The 18,342-nt window shown below is 38.9% G+C and overlaps 8 protein-coding genes across 8 annotated transcripts; 4 read left to right on the forward strand and 4 right to left on the reverse strand.

Annotated features, from left to right (window-relative positions):
• Positions 1 to 48: 48 nt before the first annotated feature.
• SAPINGB_P002733 (uncharacterized protein) lies at positions 49 to 1,305 on the forward strand (the record flags this gene model as incomplete). Its single annotated transcript, XM_031997451.1, has 1 exon — positions 49 to 1,305. One exon carries the CDS (start codon positions 49 to 51, stop codon positions 1,303 to 1,305), a length of 1,257 nt encoding a protein of 418 aa, XP_031853342.1.
• Positions 1,306 to 1,793: 488 nt separating this feature from the next.
• Positions 1,794 to 2,732, forward strand: SAPINGB_P002734 (uncharacterized protein; the record flags this gene model as incomplete). The annotated part of the gene is made up of 2 exons (XM_031997452.1): positions 1,794 to 1,861; positions 2,231 to 2,732. 2 exons carry the CDS (start codon positions 1,794 to 1,796, stop codon positions 2,730 to 2,732), a joined length of 570 nt encoding a protein of 189 aa, XP_031853343.1.
• A 288-nt stretch (positions 2,733 to 3,020) lies between these two features.
• SAPINGB_P002735 (uncharacterized protein) lies at positions 3,021 to 3,893 on the forward strand (the record flags this gene model as incomplete). Its single annotated transcript, XM_031997453.1, has 1 exon — positions 3,021 to 3,893. One exon carries the CDS (start codon positions 3,021 to 3,023, stop codon positions 3,891 to 3,893), a length of 873 nt encoding a protein of 290 aa, XP_031853344.1.
• Positions 3,894 to 5,855: 1,962 nt separating this feature from the next.
• On the reverse strand, positions 5,856 to 7,694 carry SAPINGB_P002736 (uncharacterized protein; the record flags this gene model as incomplete). Its single annotated transcript, XM_031997454.1, has 1 exon — positions 5,856 to 7,694. The coding sequence occupies one exon, from the start codon at positions 7,692 to 7,694 to the stop codon at positions 5,856 to 5,858; it is 1,839 nt and encodes a 612-aa protein (XP_031853345.1).
• A 1,330-nt stretch (positions 7,695 to 9,024) lies between these two features.
• Positions 9,025 to 9,960, reverse strand: SAPINGB_P002737 (uncharacterized protein; the record flags this gene model as incomplete). Its single annotated transcript, XM_031997455.1, has 1 exon — positions 9,025 to 9,960. The coding sequence occupies one exon, from the start codon at positions 9,958 to 9,960 to the stop codon at positions 9,025 to 9,027; it is 936 nt and encodes a 311-aa protein (XP_031853346.1).
• Positions 9,961 to 10,220: 260 nt separating this feature from the next.
• SAPINGB_P002738 (uncharacterized protein) lies at positions 10,221 to 13,268 on the forward strand (the record flags this gene model as incomplete). Its single annotated transcript, XM_031997456.1, has 2 exons — positions 10,221 to 11,024; positions 11,073 to 13,268. The coding sequence occupies 2 exons, from the start codon at positions 10,221 to 10,223 to the stop codon at positions 13,266 to 13,268; spliced, it is 3,000 nt and encodes a 999-aa protein (XP_031853347.1).
• Positions 13,269 to 13,597: 329 nt separating this feature from the next.
• Positions 13,598 to 14,713, reverse strand: SAPINGB_P002739 (uncharacterized protein; the record flags this gene model as incomplete). The annotated part of the gene is made up of 1 exon (XM_031997457.1): positions 13,598 to 14,713. One exon carries the CDS (start codon positions 14,711 to 14,713, stop codon positions 13,598 to 13,600), a length of 1,116 nt encoding a protein of 371 aa, XP_031853348.1.
• Positions 14,714 to 15,102: 389 nt separating this feature from the next.
• On the reverse strand, positions 15,103 to 18,090 carry SAPINGB_P002740 (uncharacterized protein; the record flags this gene model as incomplete). The annotated part of the gene is made up of 1 exon (XM_031997458.1): positions 15,103 to 18,090. One exon carries the CDS (start codon positions 18,088 to 18,090, stop codon positions 15,103 to 15,105), a length of 2,988 nt encoding a protein of 995 aa, XP_031853349.1.
• Positions 18,091 to 18,342: the final 252 nt, after the last annotated feature.

The following is an 18,342-nucleotide window of genomic DNA, read 5'->3' on the forward strand; positions in this document are numbered from 1 at the left end:
GCAAGGCTCACCTATTTCACCACTACTTTTTTGATATATTCCACACCAATGTATCATGCCATTAAAGAATGGGGTGGAACTCCTTTTGGCTTTATTGATGATGTGACTATTACCGTTGAAGGTAAAATTGAAGAAAATACCAAAAGCTTAAGCAACATATTAGAAAAATGTTGTAATTGGGCTAAATCAAGAATGACCAAAATTGATTTGGGTGATAAATTGGGTTTTATTCATTTTACAAAAAATGTGAAACCTAAAGATGAAAAAGTGCAACTTACTTTACCTAATGGAGAACTTCGTGAACCCCAGAAGAAGGTTAAATTGCTTGGAATTACTTTGAACAATCTGCTTGATTTTAAATCTCATATTTTGAATAAAATCAATAAAGCAAGAAAAGCTGTTGGTGCTATTTGGCATCTTGGAGGCGTGCAAAAAGGTATGCGAGGGTCTGCAGTCAGATCACTGTATATTGCTTGCGTGAGACCAATTGTTGAATATGGCTTAGAAATTTGGCATCATAAAATCTTGAAAGGAGAAATCCACAAGTTGGAAGTAATGCAGAACATGGCTTTAAGAAGAATTGTTGGTGCTTATCGCACAACTCCTATTGCGGTACTACAAAAGGAAGCTGGTATTATGCCATATAGTATTAGGCTAAAATTTATGGTGGCACGAAAAGCTATTCGTTTACACCTAAATATTAGCAAAACTAATCCTATTAATGGTCATTTGTTAACATTGATTGAGAAATCTCCAATTGCAAAGCTAACCACGCTTTACATATTGGCGAAAGATGATAGAGACTACATGATTAAAAAGGATGAAAAACGAAAATGCAAGAGGGTTGAACCTCTTACACTGAAACAACAACAGAATCAGACGATTGGAATTTTGAAGAAACAAGCAATGGAAGAATGGCAGGAAATGTATTGGAATAGCAGTAAGGATCTGTGGTATCATAATATCACAGTGGAGTCGAAATGTACTGATAATCTTTCTAAAATGGTTACGGGAGTGATCATGAAGAAAGATAGTCGAAGGATCTTGAGTAATATTACTCAGTTTCGCACAGGCCATGGCAACTTTGGCGCATGGTTTAAAAAGTTTGGAATTGAAAAGGATAGTTACAACTGCAAATGTGGAGAGCTGGAAACAGTTCATCACATTTTAGTTGAGTGTCCTTTGCTTGAAGAGGAAAGAAAAGGACTGAAACGGATATCTCCAGAGATGGACATGTCGACTCTCTTAAACAGTTTAACTGGCTTACAAGAGATTGTAAGCTTTATCTCTGCTTGGAGGGATTAAGAAATACAATTACAGCGTTGATGAAGACAAGTGGAGATAGGTTGGGAAGGTTTGGTTATTTTTAACCCCCTGTTCCTCGTAAGCTGGCATCAGGACTTATTTTCGGGCTGTTGGAGATGCAATGTTGAAGCCAAAATTAAAAGTTTATTATCAAAATGAAAAAATATATAGTATGGACAAGAAGGATAGCGCAGATGCTGATGTTATATAATTCTATAACCCTTGAATAAAAACAAACAAACAAACATTTGGCTTTGAAAAGGGGAAAGGGCTGGATGGTGTAAAGGATAACATGTTCGCTCGATAGCGGAAGATACTGGGTTCGATTCCCAGAATACCCCCTTTTCCTGAGGATGTGTACGGGAGTATACACCTAGACTGAAAACCATAGGCTACCCTGGTTACAGGAATGCCGACTCTTCCGTACAGTCTAAATAGCCTGCAGGTGATTGCGGGCCGTATCTCTGACGGAAGAGATTAAGAAATACATGGGCGTCCGTGAAGATAAGTGGAAATGGGTTGGGAAGGTTTTGGGACCGACAGACTGGTTCTCCCTGTTCCTCGTAAGCTGGCATCAGGGCCCATCTTCCGGGCTACCGGAGACGCACAGAACAGAAACCACCCGTACTAAAAAGGTACAAATGAAAACCGGCAAGTCACATAGTCAGACAATAAAAAGGATAGCGCAGATGCTGATGTTATATAGTTCTATAACCCTTGAATAAAAACAAACAAACAATTTGGCTTTGAAACGACAAAAAATTGAAGAGGCGAAAAAAGCTAGAAAAATTTTTGACCACAGTTTGCGTGAGGCAAGTACTGAGCAATGGAATAAATATTTGTCTAGTTTAGAAGGAAATGACATTTGGAAGATTTTGAAGTATATTAATCCAAAAAGCAATGATACCATTATACCACAAATTAGAAAAGAAGATGGAACTCTCACTACTACTGTTGACGAAAAAAGACATGAAATATGGAAGGCACTTCTACCTGAAATTGATCATGGTCTTGATAGAGAGTTTGAAATTGATGACGATTCTCGATGGCCAAAATTAGAGTTTGATGAAGTTGACTCTGCATTGGCTGATACCCCAAATGATAAAGCTCCAGGAGACGATGGAATTACTGGCAAAGTTTTAAAGATGGCATGGCTAAATAAAGACTTTAAGGAAAGGTTTTTCAAGCTTCTCCAAGCTTGTGTAAAGTTTGGATACCACCCAAAAGTCTGGAGACATGGCATTATTGTTGTTATACCTAAACCTAAGAAACCTGACTATTCAAAGCCAAGAGCATACCGACCAATTTCCTTACTTAAGATTCCATCTAAAGTACTGGAAAAATTATACAAAAAGAATGACCAAGCTTACAACACACTTACTTCCACCAGAGCAATATGGGGGAAGACAAGGTTATTGTGCTACTGATGCTGTTTTGGAACTTGTCCAAAGAATTGAAACTAGTAAAGAAAAAATTTCAGCTATGCTCATTGATATTCAAGGAGCTTTTGATAATGTTAACAGAAATATATTGGCACACACAATGGAGGATATGAAACTACCCAAAGCACTTATAAACTGGACGTACCAATTTGTAAGTGAAAGAGAAGCTAGTATGCTCATGGACCGAAGAAAAGGATCAGTGCAAAAAATTAGTACTGGAATTCCGCAAGGCTCACCTATTTCACCACTACTTTTTTGATATATTCCACACCAATGTATCATGCCATTAAAGAATGGGGTGGAACTCCTTTTGGCTTTATTGATGATGTGACTATTACCGTTGAAGGTAAAATTGAAGAAAATACCAAAAGCTTAAGCAACATATTAGAAAAATGTTGTAATTGGGCTAAATCAAGAATGACCAAAATTGATTTGGGTGATAAATTAGGTTTTATTCATTTTACAAAAAATGTGAAACCTAAAGATGAAAAAGTGCAACTTACTTTACCTAATGGAGAACTTCGTGAACCCCAGAAGGAAGTTAAATTGCTTGGAATTACTTTGAACAATCTGCTTGATTTTAAATCTCATATTTTGAATAAAATCAATAAAGCAAGAAAAGCTGTTGGTGCTATTTGGCATCTTGGTGGCGTGCAAAAAGGTATGCGAGGGTCTGCAGTCAGATCACTGTATATTTCTTGCGTGAGACCAATTGTCGAATATGGCTTAGAAATTTGGCATCACAAAATTTTGAAAGGAGAAATCCACAAGTTGGAAGTAATGCAGAATATGGCTTTAAGAAGAATTGTTGGTGCTTATCGCACAACTCCTATTGCGGTACTACAAAAGGAAGCTGGTATTATGCCATATAGTATTAGGCTAAAATTTATGGTGGCACGAAAAGCTATTCGTTTACACCTAAATATTAGCAAAACTAATCCTATTAATGGTCATTTGTTAACATTGATTGAGAAATCTCCAATTGCAAAGCTAACCACGCTTTACATGTTGGCGAAAGATGATAGAGACTATATGATTAAAAAGGATGAAAAACGAAAATGCAAGAGGGTTGAACCTCTTACACTGAAACAACAACAAAATCAGACGATTGGAATTTTGAAGAAACAAGCAATGGAAGAATGGTAAGAAATGTATTGGAACAGCAGTAAGGATCTGTGGTATCATAATATCACAGTGGAGTCGAAATGTACTGATAATCTTTCCAAAATGGTTACGGGAGTGATCATGAAGAAAGATAGTCGAAGGATCTTGAGTAATATTACTCAGTTTCGCACAGGCCATGGAAACTTTGGCGCATGGTTTAAAAAGTTTGGAATTGAAAAGGATAGTTACAACTGCAAATGTGGAGAGCTGGAAACAGTTCATCACATTTTAGTTGAGTGTCCTTTGCTTGAAGAGGAAAGAAAAGGACTGAAACGGATATCTCCAGAGATGGACATGTCGACTCTCTTAAACAGTTTAACTGGCTTACAAGAGATTGTAAGCTTTATCTCTGCTTGGAGGGATTAAGAAATACAATTACAGCGTTGATGAAGACAAGTGGAGATAGGTTGGGAAGGTTTGGTTATTTTAACCCCCTGTTCCTCGTAAGCTGGCATCAGGACTTATTTTCGGGCTGTTGGAGATGCAATGTTGAAGGCAAAATTAAAAGTTTATTATTAAAATGAAAAAATATATAGTATGGACAAGAAGGATAGCGCAGATGCTGATGTTATATAATTCTATAACCCTTGAATAAAAACAAACAAACAAACAATTTGGCTTTTAATAGCTTTATCTCTGCTTGGAGGGATTAAGAAATACAATTACAGCGTTGATGAAGACAAGTGGAGATAGGTTGGGAAGAGTTGGTTATTTTTAACCCCCTGTTTTTTGTAAGCTGGCATCAGGACTTATTTTCGGGCTGTTGGAGATGCAATGTTGAAGGCAAAATTAAAAGTTTATTATGAAAATGAAAAGATATATAGTATGGACAAGAAGGATAGCGCAGATGCTGATGTTATATAATTCTATAACCCTTGAATACAAACAAACAAACAAACAACAAATTGGTTTTATGTTGGGCTGTAAATCTTGAATAAAAACAAACAAGAAATATTTTAAGCTGTTGAAGATGCAATGTTGAAGTCAAATTAAAATTCTATTATGAAAATGAAAAGATATATAATTAGTTTTGTTAGAACAAGAAGAATAGGGCAAATGATGATGTTATAAAATTCTATAACACTTAAATATAAAAGTATACAAAAAAAAAAAGCACTTCAAATGTCAAAGGTTTTAGTTAATATAATCAGGCATATATTTTCTTAATCATTACTGGTATTTTTTTCATCTCTAAATTGGCCCTTTTTCTTTTGAGCGTGTACTTCTATACCCATCTTAACTTTCCCGCTCACTTTCCTGGAATATCCTGGAATACAGAAATTCTGAAAATTACATCCACCCTAATTACTCTAGGTGCATTTTTAGAATATATCTGAAAGGTGAAATTATGGAATACTAGAACTTAGGTAAAGATAAGAGAGAGAAAATAGGTTAATTAGGTTTGAGATCAAAAATACTGGTTCTCCCTACATCTTGTAGAAAGGGGATCAGACACCACCTTCTGGTGTATCCGAGAAACACAGATTCAGATAACTTGTATTACATAAGTATTTCAATAATATGAAAATTTAACCAAGATAAGGATATATGTGATGGTGTGTTGATGCTGACATCATTAGTTTCTATGACTCTAGAATAATATATACAATTTAATAAACAAAAAAGAGGTGAAATTGTATATATTATTAGATGAATCTGAGGTAGCTGGAAAAATTGAAAAGTTTATGATACATTTTATAATTCTCAATTTTTATTATGTATTTTGACATATTAATAATTGAGAAATATATGTATATTGGTTTTACTAGTAAAAAAATTAAAAAATTAAAAAATTAAAAAATTAAAATTAAAATTAAAATTAAAATTAAAATTAAAAATTAAAAATAAACAATAAACAATAAACTATAAACTATAAAAAATACTTAATTGGGAAAATATGGGGATATGAAAACTATGTTTACTTCTAATGGCATGAATTTTTTTTTACAATAACCAGAAGAAGAGGCCAAAAATGGCAGCCAAAAGACTTGCTTTAGGTGAAACAGCACCACCCTGTTCCAGTTGAGGAACACTGGAATAACCAGCTTTAGGAGATGATGATGCCTGTGGAAGAGTTGAGGGTTTAAGTGTAATAGTAGGAGCCACAGGGTTGACGCCTGCATTAGCAGAAGCAGAGGCGTTAGGAGAGGCTTCAGCAGAAGCAGCGGCATCAGCAGAAGCACCAGCACCAGCAGAAGCAGTCGCAGTAGCAGCGGCATGGGCAGAGGCTTCAGCATGAGCAGAGGCTTCAGCATGGGCAGAGGCTTCAGCATGGGCAGAGGCTTCAGCATGAGCAGAGGCTTCAGCATGGGCAGAGGCTTCAGCATGAGCAGAGGCTTCAGCATGGGCAGAGGCTTCAGCATGAGCAGAAGCAGAAGCAGAAGCAGAAGCTAAAGCCACTGCTGAAGCCATGGCACTAGGAGCTGTTTTGATTGTTGTATAACATTTACCAGTATTGCAAATCACAATAGTTTCAATTAATGGGGGCGGGCCAATACTATAATTACTAGCAGGGGTACCAATGATAGATGTTGAGTTTATCACAGCAGGAACAAAAGATGTGATTGTAGATGGAACAGTTGTAGTAGTGGGGGAAACATGACATTTGTCTTCATCGCATTTTGTAATCCAAGTAGTGATGGTAACAGGGGGGTTAATACCAGTAATTGTGGAAGTTGATTTCTTAGGACCAGGAGTAATGATAGGCACAAAAGTAGTAGGTTTGGAGGGAATTGTTGTTGTACAGGGTTCAACATGACATTTATTTTCACTACATTTGGTGATCCAAGTTGTAATGGTAATAAGAGAGTTAATTTCAGTAGTTGTCATGGTAGTATTTTTTGAACGTGTATCCGTAGGAAATGTAATTTTTGAAGTAGTTGTAGACGGTGTGATAGAGGGTACAAGATTGGTAATAGTTGGGGTAATAGTAGTAGTTGTGGGTACGACATGGCATTTGTTTTCGCTGCATTTTGTGATAAATGTAGTAATAGTAATAGGTGTGAATGGTTCAGAGGTAGTTTCAGTAAAATTTTCGTTCCTTGAAAAGATCGAAGTGGTTGTGATAGGAGAAAGTGGTGTAGTAATGGTGACATTTTTAGAAGAAAAGTTGCTTGAAGTTTTAATTGTAGTAGATGTTGAAGAAGGGGATGGGATAATAGAACTGGTGGTATTATTTAATGTAGAAGGCTTTAAAGATGCAGAACTAATAACACTAGATGTAGTGGGGCTTGTGGTAGGAGAAAAAACTGAAGTGACTGATTCTTGAGAAAATGAAGAGGCAGATAAAGTAGAAGAACTAGAAAATGAACTAGTTGGAATACTAGTAGTAAAAATTATGGTAGTAGTCGAGGTTGTTAAAGATATCAAAGAGGTATTATGAGTAGAAGAAGAAATAGTAGAATCAGGTGTGGTAGTTTGAGTAGAAGATGGCTTTAAGCTAGACCTTTGAAACGAAGTGGTAAATGTACTGGTTGACTCACAATCTGACTCGGAAATATCTTCAGATGTATCACAAACTTCTTCAGATTCCTCAGAGGTAGTACAGTCTTCTTCGATTTCTTTAACAGTATCGGTACTGCAATCCTCATCTTCTTCGGAAGGAGAAGACCAAAGGTGGTGCGAGCCATTATGATAGCCATATTTGACTAAATCAACTAAATTTTTATCAAGAGTATCTTGTTTTTTAAGTGCGTTGAATTCATCTAGCTGAGCAGCAGAATTAAAAGCAGACATGACACCTAGTGCCATATAGGCCATCCAGAAAATTGATTTACTAACCATTATATTGTGACCCTAGTTGGAATTCTGGAAAAAGAATGCAGATATAAAGAAAAAGCGAATGAATAGTGAATTAAAAACAAAATGATAAGCTGATAGATTTCTTTCTGTATTTATAGTTATGTCACAACAAAAGTCGAAGATAAGTTTCTAAATATTAATTGATTACAAAATAAATGAAATATATATAATATACATTTTCTTGTTCATATGAACCAAAACTTAGGAAAAGGCACGAATACTATTTTTAAAATTTGTTTCCAATAATTGAAGAAAATCTATTGTTTCACACTGTCTCTTTTGATTTTTGAAATCAAATCAAGAATATAACTCTTAGTGGTAGTATGTATTTGACAATTCTCTAAGTTTAATGATATCTTTAAAATACCATTTTTGGCTGATCACCATTTTTTCTATGAATCATTTTATTCAACAATTTCACGATACTTGATAAAGTATCAAATAATATCGGCTAAACTTTTAGTTGGTTTAATATAATAATATCTTTATCTTTAAGCGAAATGATTTACACTGAAATTCTCTCTTAGGTTTCATTCTATGATTAATTTACCAAGTTGATTTTTTAATACTTTCGGATATAAATTTCAAGCGCCCGTAGACAAATTTGTTTGTTGGTTATGTCCCAAACTGTTTTTATTTTAAAAATAAGTTGAAAATTGGAAAAGATATTTCGCAAAAAATTATGAAACATGGTTCTGAAATAACGTTTAATTTTGAAAAATGAATAATAAATTCCACGCAAAAATTTAACATCTTTGTTTTGTCTCTTTGTTGAAAAATTGTACCATCAACATTCAGCTATGAATTGTACTGTTTTCATGGTTTTAATTATAATGACAAATGTAGATTAAAAAAATGTTTCATACTGTTTTTTTTATTTCTCTCTAAAATTTTTTTTTTTTTTTTCAAAAATATCATAAACTTCTGTGCCACTTTGATAGTAATGGAATCCATAACAAAATGAAAATTAAAAAAAAAATCGACCTTACCATATTAGTAACATAATCAATATTTAAAAAATGCACAGTTATATTAGGTTGATCATTTATCAATTTTTGGTAACTTAATTATTTAGAAATAAATATTTTTCCGAAATTTGGTAGCTTCATCATGGATCTCGATATCCTTGGTATCAGAAAAAGGTTTACGACAAAGTTAACAAATTTTTGTCCTTTAACTAAATTTAAAAATATATTTGCTTGAAGATCTTTCCGTAAAAGTGATTCATTAATCCATTGAGACAAATTGTCTAAATTAAAAATTACTTTGAACTCGGTATTAATTATGTACAGTTATTTTTTAAAACAAAAGTTTACTTCCTCTTGCGAATTGCCATAAAATAATTTCCAACATTGGGTGAGCCAGTTAATTTCCATCCATATGCAGGAATATACAGGCAGCCTTCGCTGGAGATGACGTCACAGTCTTGTCTATTGTTGAACCATTCACGAAGCTCACTTTCGTTGATATATTTTGACAAGGTATGAGTACCCTTGGGAACGATATTAAGCAAATGTTCACCGACAAAAATGGTGGTAAAGTAAGATATGGGTGTTCGGTTAATGGTGGACAAAAACATCCAGCCGCCAGGTTTCAAACGGTCAATAGCCTGGCTTAAAACTTCTGAGGGGTATTCCACATGTTCCAGCACCTCGAAAAGTGTGATTATATCATATTGCTCCTTTGTTTTATCAAGAGACCCGAGTTCAGCAAGACGATAATCAAGCTTATCGGCCAACAGAGGATCTTTTTTTTTGTGGGCTTCAGCAACGGCTAAAACATCTGGTGAAAGATCAATTCCGCGAACCTTTTTGGTAAAAGGCAATCTAGCCAGACATTCCGAAAGAATACCACCTCCGCAGCCAACATCCAGCACTTCAAACTGAGGCACCTTAAACAGTTGACTTTCATGGAAAGAAACTTTATCGGAAAAGTGCTTTTTTAGCTCCTCTGTTGGTAAAAGTTCAAAAGAATAGCCAGGAATAAATTCCTTTTCAGATTGCTTGTAATTACTGTTTGGAATTTCGTCCCAGTTAGCCTTGAGCATATTAAAGATAAAGTCAAGACGAAGCAGGTTCATTTTATGAAGAATGCGTTGGGGTCCATTGACATCCCACCACGAGTCAGCAAGCTGCGCAAAATGGGAAAGCTCATCAGATGTAGTACCCGTGCTTGAGGAGTGGTTTCTGAAAAATTGCAGAGCAACTCTGTGATTTCTAGCAATTGGCGCAATTCTGGTTCTGAACATTTGTAGTTTCATGTAGATTTGTTTGGTGGTTAAGACGTTAAAATTCAAGTGAATGGTGATTGGCATCTTATTATTTATTTAATCACGTGATAAAGGGCTGAGGGTTTTTAAATATTTAAAATTTTTTTTCCATTTTCTACACCACCACCACTAAATCATGTCTTTATCTTCTTTTTCCCTAGTTGCCAGTATTTTTTTTGATTTCGCGTGTTTTTTTGTTATTTTTATTTTTTCCTTTCTAAAGACCCTCGCTCTCAATCATGGGCACTTCTCCAAACACAATATCTGAACAGCCCGAATCTTTACAAAATGTTGATAGCATCATTGCCACCCGCCAACGACGACATAATGCTGGTAGAAAACTTCAACAATTGATTAATGCAGAAGAGTCGGTTAACTACGAGGACGAGGATGGACAAGATATTTTTCAAGAAATTGAGGACGATGAGGAATTTGATGCTAACGCGTCGTACGAGGAAGAGGAAGAGGAAGAGGAAGAGGAAGAAGAAGGAGCAGGAGCAGGGGCAGGAGAAGCGGACGAAGAGGTGGAAAGTTTCCTTGGTTCTTCTACTGAAGACGCGTCATCTAGTACAACCAAGAAACCTACAGGTCCTTCAGTCAACTTTAAACGACAAAAGCCTTTAGCACCCAATGAGGGTAGCGACAACGCTCAAAGCGAAGATGACGATATGTTTTCCGATTCAGATTCAATGTCTTCTTCTTCAGATAGTGATGATAGCGCTGGCGAAAGAGAGCTCCAGCAGCAGCAACGAGCAGATGTGCGGCAAGCAGCTAAGAAAAAGCGACAGGCCTCGTTCATGCCAGCAGCCGTGCTTAAAGCCCAAAAGCGACGCGCTCAAATCGATAAGGAACAAGAAGATAATGTTAAAGTAACAGAAAATGGATCTGAAGAAACTGAGCGTCAGCGCCAAATTAAGCGCCAAAAATTACGCACATCAGCAGACCAACTGCTCTCTGAGAATCGCCGAAGATCAACTAGAAAGGCAGCTGTGAAGAACGCAAAAGATGTTATTCAGCGTTTACAAGAGTCCGAAGCAAGAAGAGTAAGTATAGAAGATAAGGTTTGCATGGTTATTGCTAACTGGATTTAGGCAAAAATGACTACCCCCACTGTCAAAGTTGTTCATAGAATGACACAAGAAGAGCGGCTAAAAGAAGCTATAATTACCGAAAAGAAAAATGTCGAATCACTCAATGTGTTTTATCAGCAAGAAGAAGAGCGCAAAAAGAACCGGCGGGCCGCTCTTTTGGCGAAGCGTGCACCCATGACATCCTTTATTCGCTATGTCAGTAAAACTACTTATTTTGATCCTATAATCCCTCCACTTGTTGAAGAGATTTCTTCAGAGCCCAAAACTGCCAAAAAGGAGCCTCGTCGCAAAATTAAGACGAATAAACAAAATCAAGAAAAACCTGAAGGTGATGAGAAGCAGCTAGAATCTGAAAAGCTTCCTGACCCCCAGGTAACAGGATCGCCAACAGTACCTTTAAGCTCAGAGCTTATTACAACTGCTCCGATTTCTATGGATCACGTTACTCAGCCACAACTCGCAGGTTCGATTGACCCGCTGACACATTCTACTGTGGACCTGGGAGCTGTACCTATTGATCCTACAATTCACGATTCACAGGCACTTCCAGTGGTATCCGAACACATTGTGATTGATCCGGCATCTGGCGATCCAATGCTATCCCATGGTACTACATTGTCCCCTGTTGGTATTGCATTTGCCCCAAGAGCAGAAGATGATCATTTCAGACGGTCGACGAGCGTAGAACAATTGGAAGCTGATTATATCAACTTCCATGTTGCTGAAGAACCTACCCACATTGATGAAAGCGAAAAACCAATTGATGGGGGCCATAATTTAAACTTAGAAAAGCACGATATGCATGAAAATATTTTGAATGCACCTTCGCAACCGCAACTGCAATCTGCCGTTTCAGCACCTGAATCCACGGCAGTTCAACACGAGACTATTAGTACTAATGTTTCTACACCAATGCTTAGTACTACAAGTCCAGTATTTCCGATTTCTGGAATGGTGATTGACGATAAACTCAAAACAGAACTACATGTCGGAAGCAGTCAAGATACAGTAATCATGCCAGTTACATATTCCACTGGTGCAGCAGATAATTCTACCGCCCAGGTTCTCGAAACCGAAGCTTCTGTTGTTGCGCCGGAACCAATGACAGTTGCCACTACTGCATCATCTGCGGCGTCTCATGAAGATGAACAAGCAGGTCACATTATAAAACCTGATGGTACCCATTTTGAAGCAGCGCCAGTAATCATTGAACAAAATACACTGTTTACAGAGCCGCCCAGGGATCAGACAATACTTGATCAGCAAGGTGATTCAGCAAATTATATTGTGCAAGGTCCTCAAGAATGCCGGTCAGTCACTACAATTAGTTTATTGGAGTTTCCAGAAAGTTTTGGATACTCAACACCTGAGATTCAAAAAGTTCTTTTTGGCCCTCAATCGCTGGAGATTCCAGTTCCTGTGGAACGACCAGCCAATTTGAAAAATATTGCATCCGGAAGCGGTGTTCAAGGGACAACACCGAGCGGACGCAAAAAGCGTGGTCCTTATGAAAAGACAAGAATTAGAGAAGCGCTGGAACGCAGTAAGGAAGCTCGGGAGAAAGGGGCTGCTGCTGCCGCTGCTGCTGCCGCTGCTGCTGCCGCTGCATCTTTGACGCAAGCAGCAGGGAAAAAGAAGGTAGATGTGACCAAATCTGCAGCTGATGCATTACTGAGCAAGCTTGGAGCACGCAGCTCAAGTGCTTCATCTAGTCTTGCTTCTCTAGTTGCAAATCCTATTCTTTCGCGCAGTTTTGGAATGAAGGTGATGGGTCCTGGTGGTCTGGGCGTTTCCGGAGCATCTGTTGGTCCTTTAGGTACTGGGGTGATTGGCAGTGGTGGAAGTGAAAACGGTGGATTATCAGCAGCCGCTGCTAACGCTGCTGCCGCTGCCGCTGCTGCTGCTGCTGCAAATGGGGGGCTTGTGGGAGGCAGTGCTGCAGCACGGGCGAAATCTGCAGCGGCGCTGGCGGCGCTTCAGGCCGCGCCCAAGTGTGTGGTGACAGGAAAGCCCTGTAAATTTGTCGATCCCAAATCAGGACTGCCGTATTCTACTATGGAAGCTTTCCAAATGATTCGACAAGTAATTAACTGTGAAGTACCCTGGAATCGAGATTTTGGCATATTTATGGGGACGGTTGGCAAGGAGGCCAGACATGCAAAGGGTGTTCCACCTGGATTTGCTGGGAATGTTTAAATTTTTGATCTTTTTATTTTTATTTTAAAAAAAAAATTAATTGATTTGTGTATTTGTAAAAATAAATGTTTTTAAAGCTAGAAAGCTCAATTGAAATATTAACGGGTGAATCATTTTAGAGCCAAAGTTAATTTCCATGTGATGAAAGATTTTGTCTTAATTTTGATACACTCAAAATTCTTCAAGTCCCCAGTACAAATAACACCAGTTTCTTTTCTAAAATAAATGATGTCTAATTTGAAATAAAAAATAAAAAGAAGCTTTTCTATTCTTTAATATGAATATTCTCTCAATTTTTTTTTTTTCATTATTATAATACCGGGGTTTCTTTACAAAACAGCACCATAGCCAAAAGTGATTTTAATGGGACGGACATAGTACTTTTCAAAGTTATCAAGAACTTCATCAGCCTCACCCACAGGAACACCCTCAAACAAAACCTTGACTGTGGTATCGGCTTCGCCTTCAATCAATGCGAGTGTAAGTGTAGCATGGTGTCGGCCCTTCCATTCTGACAACCGCCATGTTTGTTTAATAATCTGGCCTGGGTCCAGTTCCAAAAACTCACCCGTCACATTGCCACCAAATAGCGAGAAGCGAGTACCGACAGTTGGAGTATCGCTTGCAGAAACACCGGAAGGAGGTGTGTAAACAGGATTGGATCGTGACCAAGCAGAAACTCGGGCCTTGTCAATAAATGTTGCAAATACCTCGGCAGCAGGTGCATGCAAAATAACCTCTGTCTTTGCAGTCTCGGTATTGTATTCAGTAGTTCGTATGCCCTTTGACTCGGTCTTGGTAGTTGCCGGTTCAGAAGCAGCAGTAGTTTTTGCGGGTCCAGTAGAAGCAGTAGGTTCTGAGGCTTTAGAAGTCTCAGTTGATTCATTGGATCCCTTGATTTCCGCCAAGCTCTCCTCCTGGTTTGATTTAGTAAAAGTCGACTTGACCTGGTCTGTAGGATGCTGGATATCCTGGCCGTGGACACGAAGTAATTCAGGTCCGAATGCAAAGAGGGCTTCACGGAGAAGTGGCACCAGCTTAGCACGCACCTGTTTTTTGGCTTCATCCCGGGTGTCATTGGAAGGTCCTGCATTAGTTCCAATTTCAAAAGTGTAGTCATCTGCCGAAGAGTCGTAGGCAATTTCCGGAATTGTAATGTCGCCAGTGACTGGGAGGTTTTCCTCAGGTGAAGAAGCGTCTTCCTTCTTGGGAGCCGTGGCTTCGTAAGAGAGAACCATGTTAAGATCAAAAAGTGAAATCACTTTACCCTTGCGCTGATACACTCCAACATCGCCATCTAGAGTCTTGACTCGAGTCACATTGATAGTGAGTGGACCTGGGGCTTCCACGCTAATGGCAGGTAAGGTTTCATCAAAGTACTTCTTGGCCCAGTCGATGCAGTTCTTGTCGACCCAGTGCCAGTTGTTAGGATTGTGTAAGACCATTTTTGGATACTATAGGAGTAGGGGTATGTAATTGAGTAGTTTAGATTTAACAAAAAAAAATCTTGTTTAAAAGAAAAGGTGATTTTTTTTTCTTTTTATTTATTTTTTGAGGAGTTGACGTTTTCTTTTTCAGAGGAAACCTTCGGTATTTATGTTGTGGGTCCTTGTTGGTGATGTCAAAAACGATGGAAACTACTAGAAAGACAGTTTTGTTACACATGAAAAAAAGATTTTTGTAACAACTTTTCTATTAACGAGGAAACTTTTTTCTTTATTTAAAATTATGCTTTTTTGATAATCATTTTGGCAGTAAAATAGAAAATTAAATGTATATATATTTAAATTATAAATCATTATTATAATAATGATTTTTTTTTGTTCTTCAGTTTTTAAGACTTTTCGTACTTGATGAGAAAATTGGTTTCATCCACAGTCAACATGCTCGGCGTTATGGTCGCGCACCCGTCCAGCGAGAGTTCAGCCGGGGACGCACCCGCCGCGGCCCGCGCATTGGGGTTCTTGTCAAAAGAGGAGTGTAGATGGTGTTCATTAAATTTAAAGGAATTCATGGCGTCGTCGTGAGGGGTCATTAAGGTCGTAAGTTTGTGGGGGATAGCGCCAAAGTTGGATGTTGTTGTTGTTGTTGTCACGGGAGGGAAAACAGGCGTACCATGTCTCGAGTGAAGCTCGTTTGAGCTCAAACTGTTGTTGCTACTGGTACTCGAGCCTGACGTGTCTGGACCACCAGGAATTCCATAGTCGTTATCAAGACTAAGGGGAGAGGAAGAAGACATTGAAGGCGAAGAGTGGGGACCAACAAGTAAGTCCTGATTGGGCTGGCCTTGTGAGGACATTATGCCTGTGGCAGTGAGAGGTTGGGAGGGGAGCTGGATGGAAGTAGCTGTGGATGTTCCAGTGGCAGCTGTGCCGTGACTTACAGGACCAGTAGTAGCTTGAAGCATAAATTGGCTTGCAAAGCTTTCAAGTTCAGAAGCTGCAGTAGCATCATTTGAAAGCAGATCAAGCGAGAATGGGGCCGAATCAAGGTCTGTGTGAGTCCCAGTGGCAGTTCCAAGATCCGTTGTATCCTGAGAAGCAGGAGAATCAGAAATGAGAATTGGTGTGGAATTCGAGCCCTGATGTTGATGTGATCGGGGTTTGGTAGATGTATTAGCTTTTGTGCGCCGGATGTTTCGAGTAGCAGTAGCAGCATTAGAGGCCGAAATTGCCGATGATTGAATCGACGATTGAGACTGTTGATGTTGTTGTAGCTGCTGCTGCTGCTGTTGTGATTGTTGTTGTGTAGAAGAAGTTTTAAAGAATGACTCCATAAACTCATCCACGGTAGGCAGTTTAAGTGGAAGAGCTTGAGTAATAAAACCCAAACCACCAAACTCTTTATCCATATCAATAGGAAGAACTTTGGAAACACCTTCGAGGAACCACACCGACTGGTGCATTTCCGAGGTGAAAGAGCGGACAAGCTTATAATAGACTCGGATGATTTTCTTAGCAGACTCGTCACCATTAATGAGCATGGTGACGAGATTTCTGTCTAACAGAGCAGGGAAAGAAAAGACGCGAAGAATGAAGTCTGACTTGTAACGTTGACGGAAAAGCTTGTCGAGATAGACCAGAGCATGGTAATACGGAGAAGAGACGTTTACGGGATAAAGATCTCTTAGATCTTCATCAAAACATTCTAGAGAAGCAACAACATCGATTCCAGGAATGGTGGACATAAGACCCTGAGCAAGATCGCTAAGATCAACATTAACAAGGTTGAAAAATCGCGAGTCAGGGCTTGGTGGGCCAATAGCAGTGAGAATGGTTGCTGCGCCCCGCACGTGATGAAGCCAAGCTGAGGCAGGAAGAGAAGAAGCAGATTGTTCGTCAGGCTGGGAAGCATTCGCAAGTGAGTCAAGGATAAGGAGAATGGATGAAGCAACTAAAGCGTCAAGGTTTTCTGGCGTTACTGATCGGACAGCTTCGCCAAGAAGACGGAGAGCGTCACCACGATGAAAGGTGACAACCTGTTCAAGTGTAGCTGGGTCATGATTTGCACCCTGGTGGGAACGAGAAAAATGGTTTGCGGCAAAAGTGAGGACCGAATGCATGAGATAAGGATGCTCAAAAGCCAGTTGAGGGACATCTTGAGCCCAGATGGCTTCATTTGAGATACCAGCTGAGACTATTGTTTTCCAGACGACAGTAGTATAATGGTGGAAGAGACGAATGTCCATAATGTTGAGTCCGCCTTGGACAAAGGGGAAAAGAGAATTACCAGCAAATGAGCATTCTAGGTTGAGATGTTTACAGTTGTTGCAGATGGGGTGAGTTTCATCGCACTTGACGCGGCGACGTTTGCACGTCTTGCAGCCGTGTCGCGACTTGCTATGAGGTCTTCTTTTTGTCGTTTTAGGTTTTCCGGTGACTGGGTCCATGGCAGGAGACCCAGACTTACGTTTTCCAGTGACAGTTGTTGTAGATGTGGTTGAGGATGGGGTGCTTGTTGCGGATGAAGCCGTTGAAGAAGCTGACGATTTAGCAGTTTTGGTGGTGGTGCAACAAGAAGAAGAGGAGGAGGGGGAACAACAATTTGTAGGGGTGTTGGTGGTAGTGTTAGTAGTAGTAGTGGTAGACCCAACACAGCTACGTCTAGGTCGGGAACCAGCACACCCAGATACCCGACGAGCCGATTGAGAGAACTGGCTTTGTTTTTGCTGTTTTTGTTTTTGTTGTTGTTGTTGCTGCTGCTGCTGCTGCTGCTGCTGTTGTTGTTGTTGTAGTTGCTGCTGTTGCCGTTGTTGCTGCTGCTGCTGGTTGTCAAGTTGTAGTTGTTGTTGTTGTTGACTCACTCCACAGACTTGTACTGTTAGAGGAGTTGTAAATTCATCTGGAGAAAGTCCTGCGCATGATGTTGGCGTTGGAGGAGATGTATTTGCTGACATTGACTTAAAACCGGCTGTAATATTTACAGCAAGACCCGGGGACTGAGTCATCAAGGGACTAAAGTCAGCTGCATTAAGGATTGAGGATGTTGATACTGGAGATGAAGAAGTATTTGGAAAGAGATGAGATTGTTGTTGTTGGGTATGGATGTTGATGTTGTTGATGTTAATGTGTTGCTCCTGTGGGGAGTAAAGCAAAGGCTCTTGCTTGATTGCAATGGGACTTGGTAAGTTTCCATAGCCTGTTTGAGTAGCTGTACAAAGAGGTGAGAGGGGGATAGTTCTAGCATTTTGTTGTTGGCTATGATGGTGATGATGGTTATGGTTATGGTTATGGTTCTGATTGATGAGTGATTGTTGTTGTTGTAATTGTTTGGACGAGCGCCTTGAAGCTCTGGTGGTAGGTTGTGCAATAGTGGCAGACATTATTATTATTATTTTTTTTTGTAGTTATCTGATGAAAATGATGATCTTTCTTTTAATTATAATTATGATGAAAAAGATTATTGTATTTAATTAACTTCATTTAATTTATGTCTGATGAGCTTTAAGAAATAAAAAAAAAATCGTCTCTAGTTATCTGATTATATATATAAATGTTTATAAGAAAAAAGAAAACTAATTATAAAAAAAATCAATCAGATAAATACTAATTGGGATGTGATGAAGGGGGGGAAG

Source organism: Magnusiomyces paraingens (genome assembly GCF_902498895.1).
Source record: "Magnusiomyces paraingens strain CBS 517.90 genome assembly, contig: contig2, whole genome shotgun sequence".
Lineage (NCBI taxonomy): Eukaryota > Fungi > Ascomycota > Dipodascomycetes > Dipodascales > Dipodascaceae > Magnusiomyces > Magnusiomyces paraingens.